Source organism: Fundulus heteroclitus, chromosome 18 (genome assembly GCF_011125445.2).
Source record: "Fundulus heteroclitus isolate FHET01 chromosome 18, MU-UCD_Fhet_4.1, whole genome shotgun sequence".
Lineage (NCBI taxonomy): Eukaryota > Metazoa > Chordata > Actinopteri > Cyprinodontiformes > Fundulidae > Fundulus > Fundulus heteroclitus.
Genome location: NC_046378.1, coordinates 29,131,466 through 29,146,111, shown reverse-complemented (window position 1 = coordinate 29,146,111; position 14,646 = coordinate 29,131,466). Strand labels below are relative to the sequence as shown.

General features: G+C 38.7%; 1 protein-coding gene across 1 annotated transcript in view; it reads left to right on the top strand.

Moving 5' to 3' along the window:
- Nucleotides 1–14,646, top strand: part of traf4a (tnf receptor-associated factor 4a) — a 53,332-nt gene that overhangs the window by 33,305 nt on the left and 5,381 nt on the right. The window contains exons 2-6 of the mRNA XM_036149591.1: nucleotides 2,212–2,263; nucleotides 9,899–10,003; nucleotides 10,092–10,253; nucleotides 11,892–12,053; nucleotides 13,709–13,864. Of these exons, the coding sequence (XP_036005484.1) occupies nucleotides 2,212–2,263; nucleotides 9,899–10,003; nucleotides 10,092–10,253; nucleotides 11,892–12,053; nucleotides 13,709–13,864 (637 nt within the window). The remainder of the gene's footprint in view (nucleotides 1–2,211; nucleotides 2,264–9,898; nucleotides 10,004–10,091; nucleotides 10,254–11,891; nucleotides 12,054–13,708; nucleotides 13,865–14,646) is intronic.

The window sequence follows — 14,646 nt, the reverse complement described above, 5'->3', positions numbered from 1 at the left end:
AAATCTAGTCCAACCAATAGCCTCCAGACAGCGTCAGATTGGAGTCTGTCTGCGAGTAATTTAATCTCGGTATAAACACAGCTGTTCCTTGAAGGTCTCAGATTGTTGTTCCAGAAGATCAGTGAAGACCAACAAACATAGCAGACGTGTCAGAGATGAAGTTGCTGAGAAGTTTAAAGCAAACTGTCCAAAACGAGATTCAGCGCAGGAGAGCTGCAAGACATGGATTCCCACCTAAACTGATACAAGGATAGCATTGATCAGAGAAGCAGCCAAGAAGCCCATTGTAACTCTGGAGGAGCTGCAGAGATTCTCAGCTCAGCTCTCAGCTTATTTACTCTACAGATCTGGCCTTTATTAAAGCAAAAAGCCACAATAAGTCCAGTTTTCACACTTCCATAGATTTGTGGCAGAAAACACTGCACCTCACCATGAATACACAATCACCGTTAAAAAGGCTAAGCAAAGTCCAGACCAAAATCCAACTGTGACAAGGATGGATAATGTATGTTCCGTATGCACTCCACAAAGTACAGCTGAGTTTGGGCTATTTTACAAAGAAAGATGGGCAAAGATTTACACTAGAACTGAAAAGTCAATAGAGGTGTATAATTCTTCATTTACTTCACATTTATGCACTACTTTGTATCGGTCTATCAAATTAAATATTTTGAAAAATATTGGAGTTTGTGGTTAAGTGATGACTGAATTTGGGGGGGGGGACATAAATGCATAGGGAAGTGTGCATGTTATTAATCTGCAGATTATTACAGCAGGATAGGGATGCACCAATAAGAACATCTGGGTCAATATTGATATCTAATATGAATATCTCTGTTATGACAATATAACCAATATTTAGAGATATTATATTTCCCTGCCCTTTCAACACTACGTGAAAAACAACCACACCCCTGACATTTCTTCTCTGCTTCAGTTAAATACCCCACCACTTCCCCCTACACCCACACATGGGACACATACTGGTATGTTAAAAAAAAAAAAAAGACGACATTCATGTACATATATCATGCATCCCTAAAACGGAAGAATAATTTCTTGAAACATATTTATGAAAAGCTTCTCAATTCCTCCCAAAAGTGACATTCCATTTCTTTTTCTATTGACATCTCCTGAGATAACCACTGTTTGCTTCTTCTGTGGTGCTTAAGTAACCTTTGAATATCTGTATGTGTTTGCATAGTAAAGAAACTTTAGGTTTTGGGTTTTAGAAAACAAAAAAAGAAGCTGCCTGTTTCACCACCAGATCAGAAGCACCTTACCTGAATGTTACAACAGTATATTACAGGGGTTTTCCTTTTTTTATTTACACCAAACTACACTGCAAAAACGGATCTAAAAATAAGTAAAATGTTCTTAAAGTTAGTGTATTTATCCTAGATTTGAGCTGGTAAATAAGATTATCTGCCAATGGAATGAGTATTTTGACCCCTAAAATAAGATAATTAGACATCCTGCACTTGAAATAAGATGATGGAGATGAATTGTTCCTATTTTAAGTGCAAAAATCTTAGTCCATTGGCAAATCATATTATTGACCTGCTCAAATCAAGGACAAATACAAACATTTTAAGAACATTTTACTTATTTCTAGTTCCGTTTTTGCAGTGTATTGCCACTGTGGGACAGAAGCCCTCTTTCTACCAATTGGTAACTTTTCAAGAAATGAAAAGAACGTCTTGCTTGTAAATTTCCAGCGTTTGATCAAAGCTGCACACTCTTTTGATACTTTTTACTGAAATGTAGCAACAAAGCCACAGACAGATGTGAAGGGTCTTTTTAAAAGAGTTGATTTTAACAAGCGAACGAATCTGACTGAAGTTTCTAGCTTTCTCTGCAGCATAACCACCGTACAGAGCACATCTTCTGAGGCGGAGTGGATGAAAGAGTTTATTAAAGTCGGTTGCTCACAGCTCTGGCTTCTTTGTGCTTGTAAAAGTGCTCTCTCTGTACGTCACGCAGCCTGATGAGTCAGAAGAGTTCTCAGATTAGATTAAGGGTGAGCTTGAAAAGGCTAAAACTTTGTGCTCCGCAGTGCTGCTCATACAGGCTTTTCAAAGAGGAGGCTTTTATCAGTGCTTGAGCGTCATTTGACAGCGATTTGTGATTCTCTTGTAATGTCTCTACAGTGAGATTATCTGTACATTTGTAATAACAAGCAAATTTCTCTCTCTTATTTTTTTTTTACAGTGAGGGTGTCTTCAAATGTCCAGAGGATCAACTGCCGTTAGACTATGCCAAGGTACGAAAATTACCTTTATAACATTTAACAAACTCAGAGTTATTGTGCTGAAACGCCTTAACCGGTTTAATACATATGTGCATGTTTGTTGAAAGTTTTGCATGGCTTCCAGCAATCCAATCCTACTTTTAGCATTCATACACACAATTGGAGCTTATAACAACCAGCAACATGCATTAGTTTTAAACAGTCGAGCTTCCCATCTCAAATCACATCAGTTTGGTACTAAACAAATACAGATGTGGCTGCAGGTGGTTTAGATGTGGGCCATTATGACATTATCATGGTAAGAACTCCTTGACTAAAACATAGCAGTTTCAATGTGTTTACACAATAATTAAAGAATAACTGTTTAACTTGATGTAATTGCTTTTGTTTAAAGCAGAAAAGTAACATGTATTTCTACTGCTGCTTAAATTATCAAACATATTGATTATTAATGCTATAAGGTTACCCATAAATGGTACCATTAAGCCAAAAATGGTGCTACCAGGCAATCACAAGAGAAGCACCTATTACATTTAGTAGTAGATTTGCAGTAGTTAATTGTTTTGGGTTTTTTTTGTTGTTGTTTTTTTAACCACTGTGCTATCTACGCGGATGATTAACCTGCAATTGGTTGGTTATCAATCACAAACTTAACAACTGTAATTTTAAGACAGTGTTACTTTAACAAAAAACAAAACTCAGAGTAGAGCTGGCCGATATTAGCCTGGAATCAATATTTTTTAATTTGTAATCCGTGAAACATGTCATGCCATTGATCAAACTCTTCAGCAAAAAAATTTTTGACACTTTTGTCTAAAAAACAAATCAGAGGAAACATGGTGTACTCACTTGCACTTTCTTAATCTTCCAAGGCACAAAGCAACAAAAATATCTGTATGTATCTTGACTGTTATGGTACCAGAAAAGCGCTGCTGCATTATGGGTAATTCTGCCGCTGGGAGTGATGCAGCATCGTGAAGTCCCACCTCCAGCTCTGTGATTGGTCCGGTCTGTTTTGGGCCGCAGGGAATGGAGCCTTACCAGACTGACTTGCGGTCCATATAATTCAGTCTGGCTGGTCAGGCTTGAGCGATATGGCCTAAAATCCATATCGTGGGTTATTGGGCAGTTCACCTTGATAATTAGATAATGACGCTCTTTTGATTTCCAAATTGGATTACAACAGCGCAATTTGTCTTTCTTGTAAGTGATGGAAAAGTGGAGTTGTCTTGTTTCAGCCAACTGTGCTCATGAACATGTGAAGGACGGATATTCTAGGAGAACTACAAAATAGCAAAATATTGACAACTAGAATACTGAGTCCTCCTTCTAAGCAAAGATCACATGAGTAGTTCCTCAAGGCACCCGTCTCGGTCAACTTTTATTAATATCTACACGCTCCCACAGCAAAGAACTTGAAATGCCTCAATGTCTCTTACCATACATATGCTGATGACACACAACTTTACAATTGTATCACCACATTGGCCAGAGTTTCCTTCTGCTTAAGTTAGAAATACAGAATATGTTTTTTATTGCTTTATCTGTTATTTCTGCTGTCAGTTTACGAATATATTAATTTGGATCACATATGATGTAACTTTCAGTTTCACAAAAGCATAATAATGAAAACCAAGATACTGAACTCAGCCCTTTTTAAAAGCTTGTCTGCGAATGAATAAAACAACGTTACAGAGGTCACATCCATCAGTGTTATTCAGTCTGGTATTCAGATAAAGAATTCAACACATTTAGCTGAATTAATATCAACTATGTTACTATTTCACTGTGACATAACATGATATTGGCACAGTATCAATTCTGTTCAGCATTTTAGGTTGCTGACATGAAAGAAATAAAAAACGGGTAAGAAACAAGATTACTCTATAAATATACGCATTTGCTTTTCTTCTAATACAGTAAGGGGTAGTGTTGACATCTGGTTCTACAAGGACAAATATGCAATCTGAGGAGATGAGCAGTTATTATAATAAATCTTGTTAGGCTATGAGGGTAACCCGTTGAAACCCAACAAGCCCTCCTAACGTCTGGTATCTGTTTCTGTATCTCGTATGCAGGCATCCGGTGCTGACAGGTTAAGACAGCAGCTGTTTTGACCCCGTGACTTTGATTTTACGTCGTTACAGTAAAAACCGGAATGTTTGTGTCTCTGATTTACTGTAACACATAAAGGCAGTAACGTACGTCTTCACCCCGAGTTAGAGGTTGCAATTTATTTCATTACACAAGATAATTTATTAAAACCACTGCACTCAATCACTCCCTGTGCAGATGGAGAAATAAATTTCAGCTCCACTCAAAATGTAGTTAATCAGATTGTGCTCGGGGGGGGGGGGGGATAACGACTGTATTCAGAGTCAGTCAGGGCTCTCTCACGTGTGATCTCTGCATTTTCAAAGCAATTGCAGCGCAAGGATAAGGGGCCGGAAAGGATCATCTCCTCTTTTTTTTTTTTTTTGCTTCAGCTTTTGGCATATTTCTGTGATGCAATCTGTTAGATTTAGCCCTGTTCAGTCTGTAAAACTCAACAAATGTAGCATCCAGAATCATGGAAGAAACATTAAACATCATCATTGATATTTTTCGGCTGAACACCGTGTCCTCTAACAACTTTGCTCCTTTTTGACAGAAACGATCGATTAAACTTTCTCCAGTCTGGTTTTCTACCTCACCACACCACTGAAACTGCATTGGGAGAAGATTTAAATTGTTGTATTTAATGGACCTCAGAGCTCCAGTTGATACGGTTAATCGGGAGGAAAAAAAATCTGGGACTGTGTTAAACTGGTTCAGATTTTAGATTTTAGCGTGTCATTTGGTATTTATAAATCTCATCTGCAAAGATCACACTTGGTGTTCCTCAAGGCTCCATTCTCGGGACTGTTCTTTAAATATCTGTATGCTACCTTAATTTAGAGAGTAGCTATAACAACATCTGTTCTGTTTTGCAACGTGCCCATAGTCTCAGTCTCAGAGTTGGCATGTCCATGATATTAATGAAAATTAAAAACATAAAAAGAATATAGGCTTTCCTTTCAAAATGAAACCTATAAAAAGCAGTGCATGCTTTTATTTGCAGACAGCTGTAGCTCATCATAATCGATGCTGCCAGAACCCTGACTATCATATCACACCTGACTTTTAAATACTACCCTGGCTCCCGGTTTGTGAAAGGATACATTTTAAAATCCTGCAATCGATCTATAAGACAGGGACTGCTCTCTGAGGCAAATGCATCTCAGTGTTGCAGGTCATGTCAGAAGCATGCAGACGGCCAGGTCATCTAAAACCTGCTCAGTATGTTTTCTCAGGACAAAGAATTAAACAAGAGAGGGGAACATTCAGGTTTTTTTTTTTTATCCTGCCTCAGCTCTGGAACCAACTCCCTGAAAATCGGAGACTGTCGGCACAGACAGGGAGGAATTACATCGTTAGCAAAGTGACTTGGAGAAAAAACGAAAGGAGAGATGTTTGCATTCAAGGGTTGATCCGAACTGCTGCAGGATCAGCGGGGCAGCAGCTCGGTGCTGGGAGCAATGAAGGCGCCTTTAATAGCAGGGACTTCCCAGGGGGAGGATGTGCTTATGGCACACCTGTCAGACATTGTTATTTACCAAGCCGCTCCCAGGCTCCTTGTCGCCTGCAAATTACTCCCATCCTGGTGGTCTCCTGTCAGGGTTACCGGGATGCTCACGGCACGCTGTCCTTCCAAAACCGTGAACAAAAAGCAACCATGCCACCAATTTAAAAAAAACAGTGGTGCAGTCATTAAAGGATTGCACTGCTGTCACTGCTGCTGCGGTTGTAGTAAGGGGCCGAAATTGCTGCAGCAGACAGAATAAACCCCCAACTTGAACCGAAGAGCTTAACCTCCCCCCGATGAGCTGGGGACTAAGTTATTAAAAGGTCATTATGGCAGCCTTCCCTGCAGATTCCAAGACTGGAACAATGAGAGAGTGTTTCGGTTAGCTTTATGGGATTTAGTTTTTTTTCTTTCTTTCTTTCTTTCTGGAATGAGTTTGTTGCAGCAAAAATACTGCTGGCTGCTTTTGTGGAGCGGGAGTGATTCACTTGCATATATCTGTACTTAAACATATTGTGAATGAAATCAGTTATTTAGCTTAGGAGATTTCCAGTTGCATTGGTTTTTTTTTTTATTGGACTGTGATTACTCCCATGTTTCGGTGCAGATGCATGTGATAGTAGCTCAGCTGTTCAGCTGTGATATGTTTAGAGGCCTGTTGTGACATTTGTTAGGAAGTGGCCTTTCTTGTTTGACCAGTTTTTTTTTTTTTTTTTGCACCTCATGGGGGACAGACGCTCAAGTCAAAACTTTAAAGCCTCAGTACAACGACCCATTGTGGAGGATTTAGGAGGATCTTAGCAGCATACTGTCCCTTTTCCAATGTTCAGTGACCACAGATACATATTTCTGTGCCTCTTTACTGCTTATTTTTCCTCTCAGAGGTCCCATAAAGTCATAAACCTCCTCATTATCACTGCGGTTGCAGGTCCGACTGAAAGCAGTAGCATGATGAGAGTTTCTTCCTGGAAAATATGCTAAACAGTGCAAACAGTGTTCCCTTATATACATCCTAACCTTTACATCCACACATGCAGCTGACAATCTTGTGGCTTTAGTTGACTTGAAAGTGTTTAATGGTACTTAAAGACGGCTCACTTAAGCAATGTTTTACTCTTTTACCACCTCTTTCAGGCTGTCACAGTGTTCCTGGTTGAACTAGACCTGGCAGTCAGACTTGATTATGTGTCAAAGTCCAAAAATAGAATAACCTTATGAACACTCCTTTTTCTCTTCTAGATAAAAATGTCAACTTTTCTAAAAATGTGATGGCTTATGTAAGAGCAGAAAAGTACCTGCACTGAAGCTTGTAACGAAGCAGCAAAACCTAAGTGCTGGTCTTTGCTTTTAAATGTGGGGACTAATAATGAAACCTTTTTATTCTTATTATTTAAAAAGAAAAGTTTTACAGAAATGTAATTATGTTATGTTATAGTGGATTAAAAAAAACAATGATGTGTTCAATGTTTGAAGCAGCAGGACTTGTTGGCAAAACTGACCCCAAATGACCACATTGTCCATGTTATGTGTAAGGGCAAGGCACATTTATTTGTATACCATGTTTCAGCACAAAGACAACACAAAGTGCTTTACATGATTAAAACATAGGATAATAAAAAAACAGAATAAAACCAAGTTGGAATAAAATGTAGAACAATTTAAACAAAATAAAACATAAACAAAATGGAAACTAAAAGCAAACATTAATGATTTTAAAAACATTTGGACGACAAACTTAAACTAATGATGTTTCAGTAAAACAGTTTAACTAGGACAGCCAAAGCAAATCCTAAAAAATGTGTTTTTAATCTTGATTTAAAAGAATTGAGGCTTTCCGCACTTTTACAGTTTTCTGGAAGTTTGTCCCACACAAGGAGTATAGGAACTAAATGCTGCTTCTCCTTCATTAGTTCTGTCTGGTTCTGCAGAGTTTGACTTGAGCCAGAAGACCTGAGTGCTCTGGATGGTTGATACACTGATAACAAGTCTGTGATGTATTCAGTTGTTAAGCCATTTAGGGATTTATAGACTAACAGAAGTATTTTAAAGTCTATTCTCTGAGATACAGGGAGCCAGTGTAATGACTTTAGAACTGAGGTGATGTTCTCTACTTTCTTAGTCTTAGTGAGGACGTGGGCAGCAGCGTTCTGGATCAGCTGCAGCTGTCTGATCCACTTTTTAGGAAGACCTGTGAAGACAGCGTTGCAGTAATCAATTCGACTAAACACAAACAAATGTGTTAGTTTTCCCAGATCCTGCTTGGACATTAGTCTTTTAATCCTGGAAATGTTCTTTTGGTGATAGAAAGCTGACTTTGTAATTTTTGTTAGATGCTTTTGGAGGTTCAGGTCTGAGTCCATCACTACACCCAAATTCCAGGCCTGATCAGTGGTTCCTAGCTGAGGAAGCTGAAGCTGTGTTCAGTGTAATCACTAAACATGTTAGGAATTGTTGATATGTTGGACTTTGAAGATAAAACCTACAACTTGATTTACATAGGACTTTGTTCAACCAGATAATTGCTACACAGGGAATACTAATGTCTTAGTGACTTTTTTATTGGACGTGGTCACCATGATAAAACGAGTAAATTAAATCACTAAAGCTTTTCTGGATATGAAAGCTTTATTTCTTCGAACGGTGGCAAATAGTCTGTAGATTTTATGTCATTTGGATTGATTGTTTGATTGATTGATTGATTGATTGATTGATTGATTGATATAGCGCAAGAAGTCTTGCTCTCGCTCGCTGACTTGCAGCATGAATGACTTGCAGACATATTGTTCAGCACGCAGTTTAGTTTTTACATTTTTCATCTCTTTACTTCCTCTGATATAATTTTTAAACTTCTCACTGAGACTCAAATGAGCCAACTTCACTACTGAGTCTTCTACTGTGGGGGAAAAAATCTCCAGCTGTTATTGTTTGAGAACCTCAGCAGCAGATATTCAATGCTATCGTACTACAAAAAAGTAGTGCTGTCAAACGATTAAAAATTTTAATCGCGATTAATCGCATAATGTCGATAGTTAACTCGAGATTAATCGCAAATTAATCGCATATTTTATCCTTTTATTTCTGAAAGTGTAATAGCCTGTTTGGGCATTTTAATATGCAATTTTGCAATAAATGACACTAATAAAATACATGCTTGTACAAAAAATATTTTTATTTTGTTATTTTTCAAGCACTTTTCAGAATTGGAATGAAAACATCCTGGTGCCAAATGTTAAACTCTGGACTATAATGGCTATATGACTAATCATGACGCCCTGATGTTTACACCATGTGTAAACAAATGTGTAAATAAATACCTGTTTTCATGCCGATATATGTTTTTTTTGCCTCTTAAACAAAGATAGACATGGTATTCTGCACCATGTAATCTACTTTCAGCAGTTATCACCGGTTATTGCACCGTAAACTGCAGAAAATACGTGCAGAGTTGCTCTGTCTGCCTTTACTACCGTCAGCGGAGGGATATTTCAGCTGGATACACTCAAATGTAGTGCAGGCAGGTCTCTTAATAACCCCTATTTCGTCACCTATTTTAGAGCCCAAATAACCGATTTCACTTTCAGAAACCTGCCCAAAAAAACCGCAACCCGTGACTCATGAAATTTAGAAGCGCTTTTAGAAAAAAGCCCAAAGTCGTATGTGTCCGAGGGTAAAAGAAACTTTGCGCTCACGCGCAGCGCGGGTCTGTTTTGCTACAGTTTTCTAGCACTCTTGAAACTACGGAAAGCGCCGAGGGTAAAAGAAACACAGTCCGGAAAGCGCGGCGGGGAGAAAACATTAGGGATACGGTGTGTGTGTTTTGACGCGCGATTAACGGCGACAATTTTTTTGTCGCCGTTAAAATGGGTTTACGTTAACGCCGTTAATAACGCGTTTAACTGACAGCACTACAAAAAAGGACAAATTATTTTTTTTACTTAATTACCAGATCTTTATACGATATGAGTAAATCTGGAGGGTGCTGTTTGTATGCATCTGTCAATAACACCTGCCACCCTGTCTCCACCCGGCGTTCTCATCCTCAGATATACCCGGACCCAGAGCTGGAGCAGCAGATTCTGGCGCTGCCCATCCGCTGCATCCACAGCGAGGAGGGCTGCCGCTGGACCGGACAGATGAAGCAGCTGCAGGTGAGAAGGAGCTCGTACCTCCTCCGCTCTTCTGTTACTCGCCCCCGGTTGGTGCGGCCTGCTGAACGCGTCGCCGTGTCTCCCTCAGGGCCACTTCTCCACCTGCGCCTTCAACGTGATTCCGTGCCCGAACCGCTGCTCCGTCAAGCTGACGCGCCGCGACCTGCCCGACCACCTGCAGCACGACTGCCCCAAGCGCAAGGTCAAGTGCGAGTTTTGCGGCAGCGAGTTCACCGGCGAGGCCTACGAGGTACACACTGTTTGTGTTTTGCTTTATCGTCGTGCGAGTTTGATGGAAAAACACCTGGAGGGATGACTCATGATAAATTGTATGAAAGAAGTACCTGTGAACAGCAGCTGGAAGAAGTCAGGTCTGTGCGTCATCATTGTAGGAAAATATTTTCTGGCAACACGAGTCCTGGAAGAAGGAAACAACATTTTGACTGCGTCTTTTATAACTTAAAGTTTTTTTTTCCTCTGCATGTGAGACAAGGGACCTTATGCTCCTCACTAACACTTCTGTTAGTCCTGACTCTCCTCTGTTTACTCTGTTTCTCCATATGCACACATTTCCAGAAGCAATCAATCCACCTTTTTACTTTCAAAGGAACAGCTTAATAAAAAGTTAAAAACATGTTTTGGTTCAGTCATATTTGGAAAGTTTCACTGTTTAAAATAAATGCATTTTGCTGAAAGTGTCCCACTGTGGTTTCTCAGCCCTCTGAAAACACATTACTGAATGTCTAGTTGAACATCCTGTTGGAAAACTCAGAGTAATGTAATTTCTAAATTATAATATTCAGGACTCGTATACAGTCTGGACATTTTCAGATTTTTTCCAGATCAGGATATGTATTGAAAGCAAAATAAGAATATAGAAATCATATTTCTATTTCTAGACTTCTTTTTCTTTATTCTATTGTGGTCCCTCCTCTCTTACGGCCTTCTTTTTAATATATTTTTGATTTCCTTTTTTTCCTATATTACACCCTTCCTTCTTCATGTCCTTCTGTCCTTTTCTTCCTCCTTCTTTCATTTGTTAGATCCTTCCTCCCTTCCTTGCTTTCAGCTCCTTCTATGTCTCCTACCTTTCTTTCCCACCTTGCACCTGTCCTGCTCCCATTCTTTTCCTTTCTGTCCTTCCGTCTGTCTTTCCAGGGTGGTCTGCTTTTGTGTCATGCCTTTCTTTCCTAATTTGCAAGCTTACAGTACTTAATTTGTCTCCTTGCTTGTGTCCTTCCTCCATTTCTGTCTCCTTTCTTTTTTCCTTCTCCTTGTTTCCTTGTGTATGGCTTGATTACTACCTTTCCTCCTTCCTTCGCTCTGTCCTACCTACCCATCATCTTTCCTTTGTCCCATCTTTACTATCTCTGGTTTTGTGGGTTCTGTATTATAATTTTAAATAACTGCCATAAAATCATTGTGATCATTAATATTTTTAATTTCAAAATTAGCTTAAAAAACTGAGAACTCTGGACACTTGTATTAAATATTAACTGGAAAATGTGTAGGAATCTTTAATAAAGAGATGCACCAATAAAACCTTTTTATGGGTTTCCTGCCTATATGGATTTTGACAGAGTCCAGTGCTTTTGTAGAGCTGTATCATATAAAGAAGACCAAGTCCTGCAGGGTTTTTGATAGAGGCAGTAGCTTATAATCCGACTTTTTAAAATAAAGAATTGTAGGAAAAGCATATGCCCAAACCTTTATCTGAATTATATTCAACTAAAAAAAAGTTTATTCAAGTCTAAAGTATTGTTTTATGTGTTTATAGATGGAAAATTATGGACATTTTTAGTTAACATAAAAAGAAGAAATCTGATTTAATAAAACATTTTAATCATTCTCTAATCACATATTTGTTTCATTATTTTGTTTTTGCCAGAACCACCAGGGCGTGTGTCCTCAGGAGAGCGTTTACTGTGAGAACAAATGTGGAGCGAGGATGATGCGTCGCCTGCTGTCCCAGCACAGCCTGGCCGAGTGTCCCAAACGCACGCAGCCCTGCAAGTACTGCGGCAAAGAGTTTGTCTTCGACACAATCCAGGTGGGTTTCACATGAAGACAATCACCTAAAACATTTTTGTTTTCAAAAAAAGTGCTGCTTGAATTACAAAAAAAAAAAAAGGGCAACCTATTTTTGACATGAAAGCGCACAGAGACACATTTATTTTCATGTTTAAGTATCACTGCAGCTACTTTCTGTCTGATGCCTCAGCAGACCAAGGCAGGACAAAAGAAAAAGTGCTGTAGCAGCAGGATGTTTCCATTCAGGGCGTCTGTCTTTCTCCAGCTGGATGCTGTGTGAGCTGCTGCCATTAATGCTTTTAAGTGAAGGCACCTTCCTCTCAGCACTGCTTTGACAAAAGGCAGAGCAGTGATTTACCCTCCCCTCACATACTGGGTCAAGATGTGCTGAGATTTCCAAACCTGGATCACGGTGTTGAACCGCTGATGTTCTGTATTTTTCTGGATTTGCATTATTGTCTGAACATTGAAGTGAAGTATTCTCACTTTTCAAGTCCTTTTCTTTGGTGTCTGACTCGTTCCACATGCTTTGTCCTATGTCAGCTTTTCAACATTTACATTCAGTGCATTCAGCAGATGTTTGGCAAGACTTTTGCTGTTTCTAACTTTGATACTTTTTAAAAGTACTGTATTTTACACACTAAAAGGCCCACTGGATTATAGGTCGTACTGTGAATTAAGGTGTCTATGTGTCTGTCCACTTATAAGACACACTGATTAGAAGGCGCATCAACGATTTTTGAGAAAATTTAAAGATTTTAAGTGTGCCATATAGTCCGAAACACAGTATTTACCGTGTTGACTTCACAAACCTTTCAAATCGTTCAAACGGCTTTCTTTTCTTTAAAGGCTAATTGTTTCCCCTTACTCTCAGCTAAAAACGTTAGTCAAACACAAAATTACTTACAATAGATTCAGATACAAAATTAGCTTTTAAATTTCTATTTTATGTATTTATTTTCAAATTTCCCATTCATGTTTCTTTGAGTTTTTTGATAAATTGCCACCTTTTGTTGCCAATAGCTCATTGCCCATCTTTCATCATCCTATAAATACTGTTTTGCAAACCACTTCTCTCTGGTACCACACCTTTAACAATACTTCAAATTTATAGATCAAAATGTGGGAAAAAGTCTCCTCTTTCACAGTTTAACTTACAGATATCAGTGTTTTTAGGGAATTTGAGCTACATGCTACAGAAGCAAGAAAGCCTGTTCCTCTTTTCCACATCCCGCCATGTTTAATCAGAGCAGGTTCTCCAGAATACAGAATGCATCATTACTTTTAACCTGTTACAGTAGCTCACATCCTAATTCAGCAGAAATGTCATCTAAAGTCACTGAGCAAGACAAAAAGATTTGATTCACACAAAGCAAATATGGTCAAACCAACCAAATTCAATAGACCGATTCAAATTCAATGAAATGCATTGGAGTGCATTCAAATTCAGTGTACGATGCCAACTGGTAAAAGGTTTTCCATCTGGCAAAAACCCAGATGATCCTTGTTGCTTTTGAACTTGTTGAGTTTGTAATTTTGTCAAAAATGAATGAAACAAATGTTATTATCTGTTAGATACCTGAAATAGATTTAAATAATGAAATGAAAGCATATCACAATCAGTTTTTCTCTAATAAAAAGCAAAAATGTTTTATGTTCTCTCTTTTTACACAGAACCACCAGTATCACTGCCCACGCTTCCCTGTCCAGTGTCCAAACCAGTGCGGCACTCCTAACATCGCCCGGGAGGACCTGGCCAACCACGTGAAGGACAACTGCGGCAATGCGCTCGTCCTCTGTCCTTTCAAAGACGCCGGCTGCAAACACAGGGTAAGGTTGGACCTGGATCCGTTCTCATTAAAATTCCCCTGCCTCTGGAGGAATCACTTTTTTAACACGGGTATTGTTGTGTGTTAATCATTTCCCTGAACGCTTTAAAAAAAAAAAGTCATATTTTCTTCGTGGCCATGGTTACCAAGTCCAAAGATCCATGTTGGTGCCTTTGGGTTACAGCTGACATTTTCAAACTGATACAACGTCTATTGGTGTCTCTTTTGAAAAGTCCCAAACTGTGAACATGTGGATACATGACCATCGAACTCTGTGCTGTCATTTTTGCGCTTTTTATAATGCTTACAGAGTCAAGGAAGCTTGACGTTAAATACCCCTAAAAAAGGAGATTTTTCATGCGTTAAAGCTCTACTTTTTCCATTTAATTCTAAAAAAAGAACAGAATCATCCTGTTTGTCCATCAGTGGAGAAACTCAGGTTCGTCAGGGCCAAAGTGACGAAGCACATAGATACACGTTAAGCAGCAATATTTATAATAGACCTCGCAGTACATTCACTGCTTGGGCTTAATAGTAAAGATAAAACAAAGACTGTACAGTAGTTATGGAGAAATAGAAAATTCGATGTGGTTTTAAAACAAGTTAGACATCAAACAACTTGTAGTGCTTTGTTTGTTTTTTGAAGGTTTATATTTAAATGAAACAGATTTTATAAATGTTGAAGGCCAGCAAAGATAAAACAGTACTAACAATGCTGTAGTTTAGACATCTTTTTAGATTTTACACAAAAATCCAAAGTTACCTGTCTTTGTGTTAATTTAG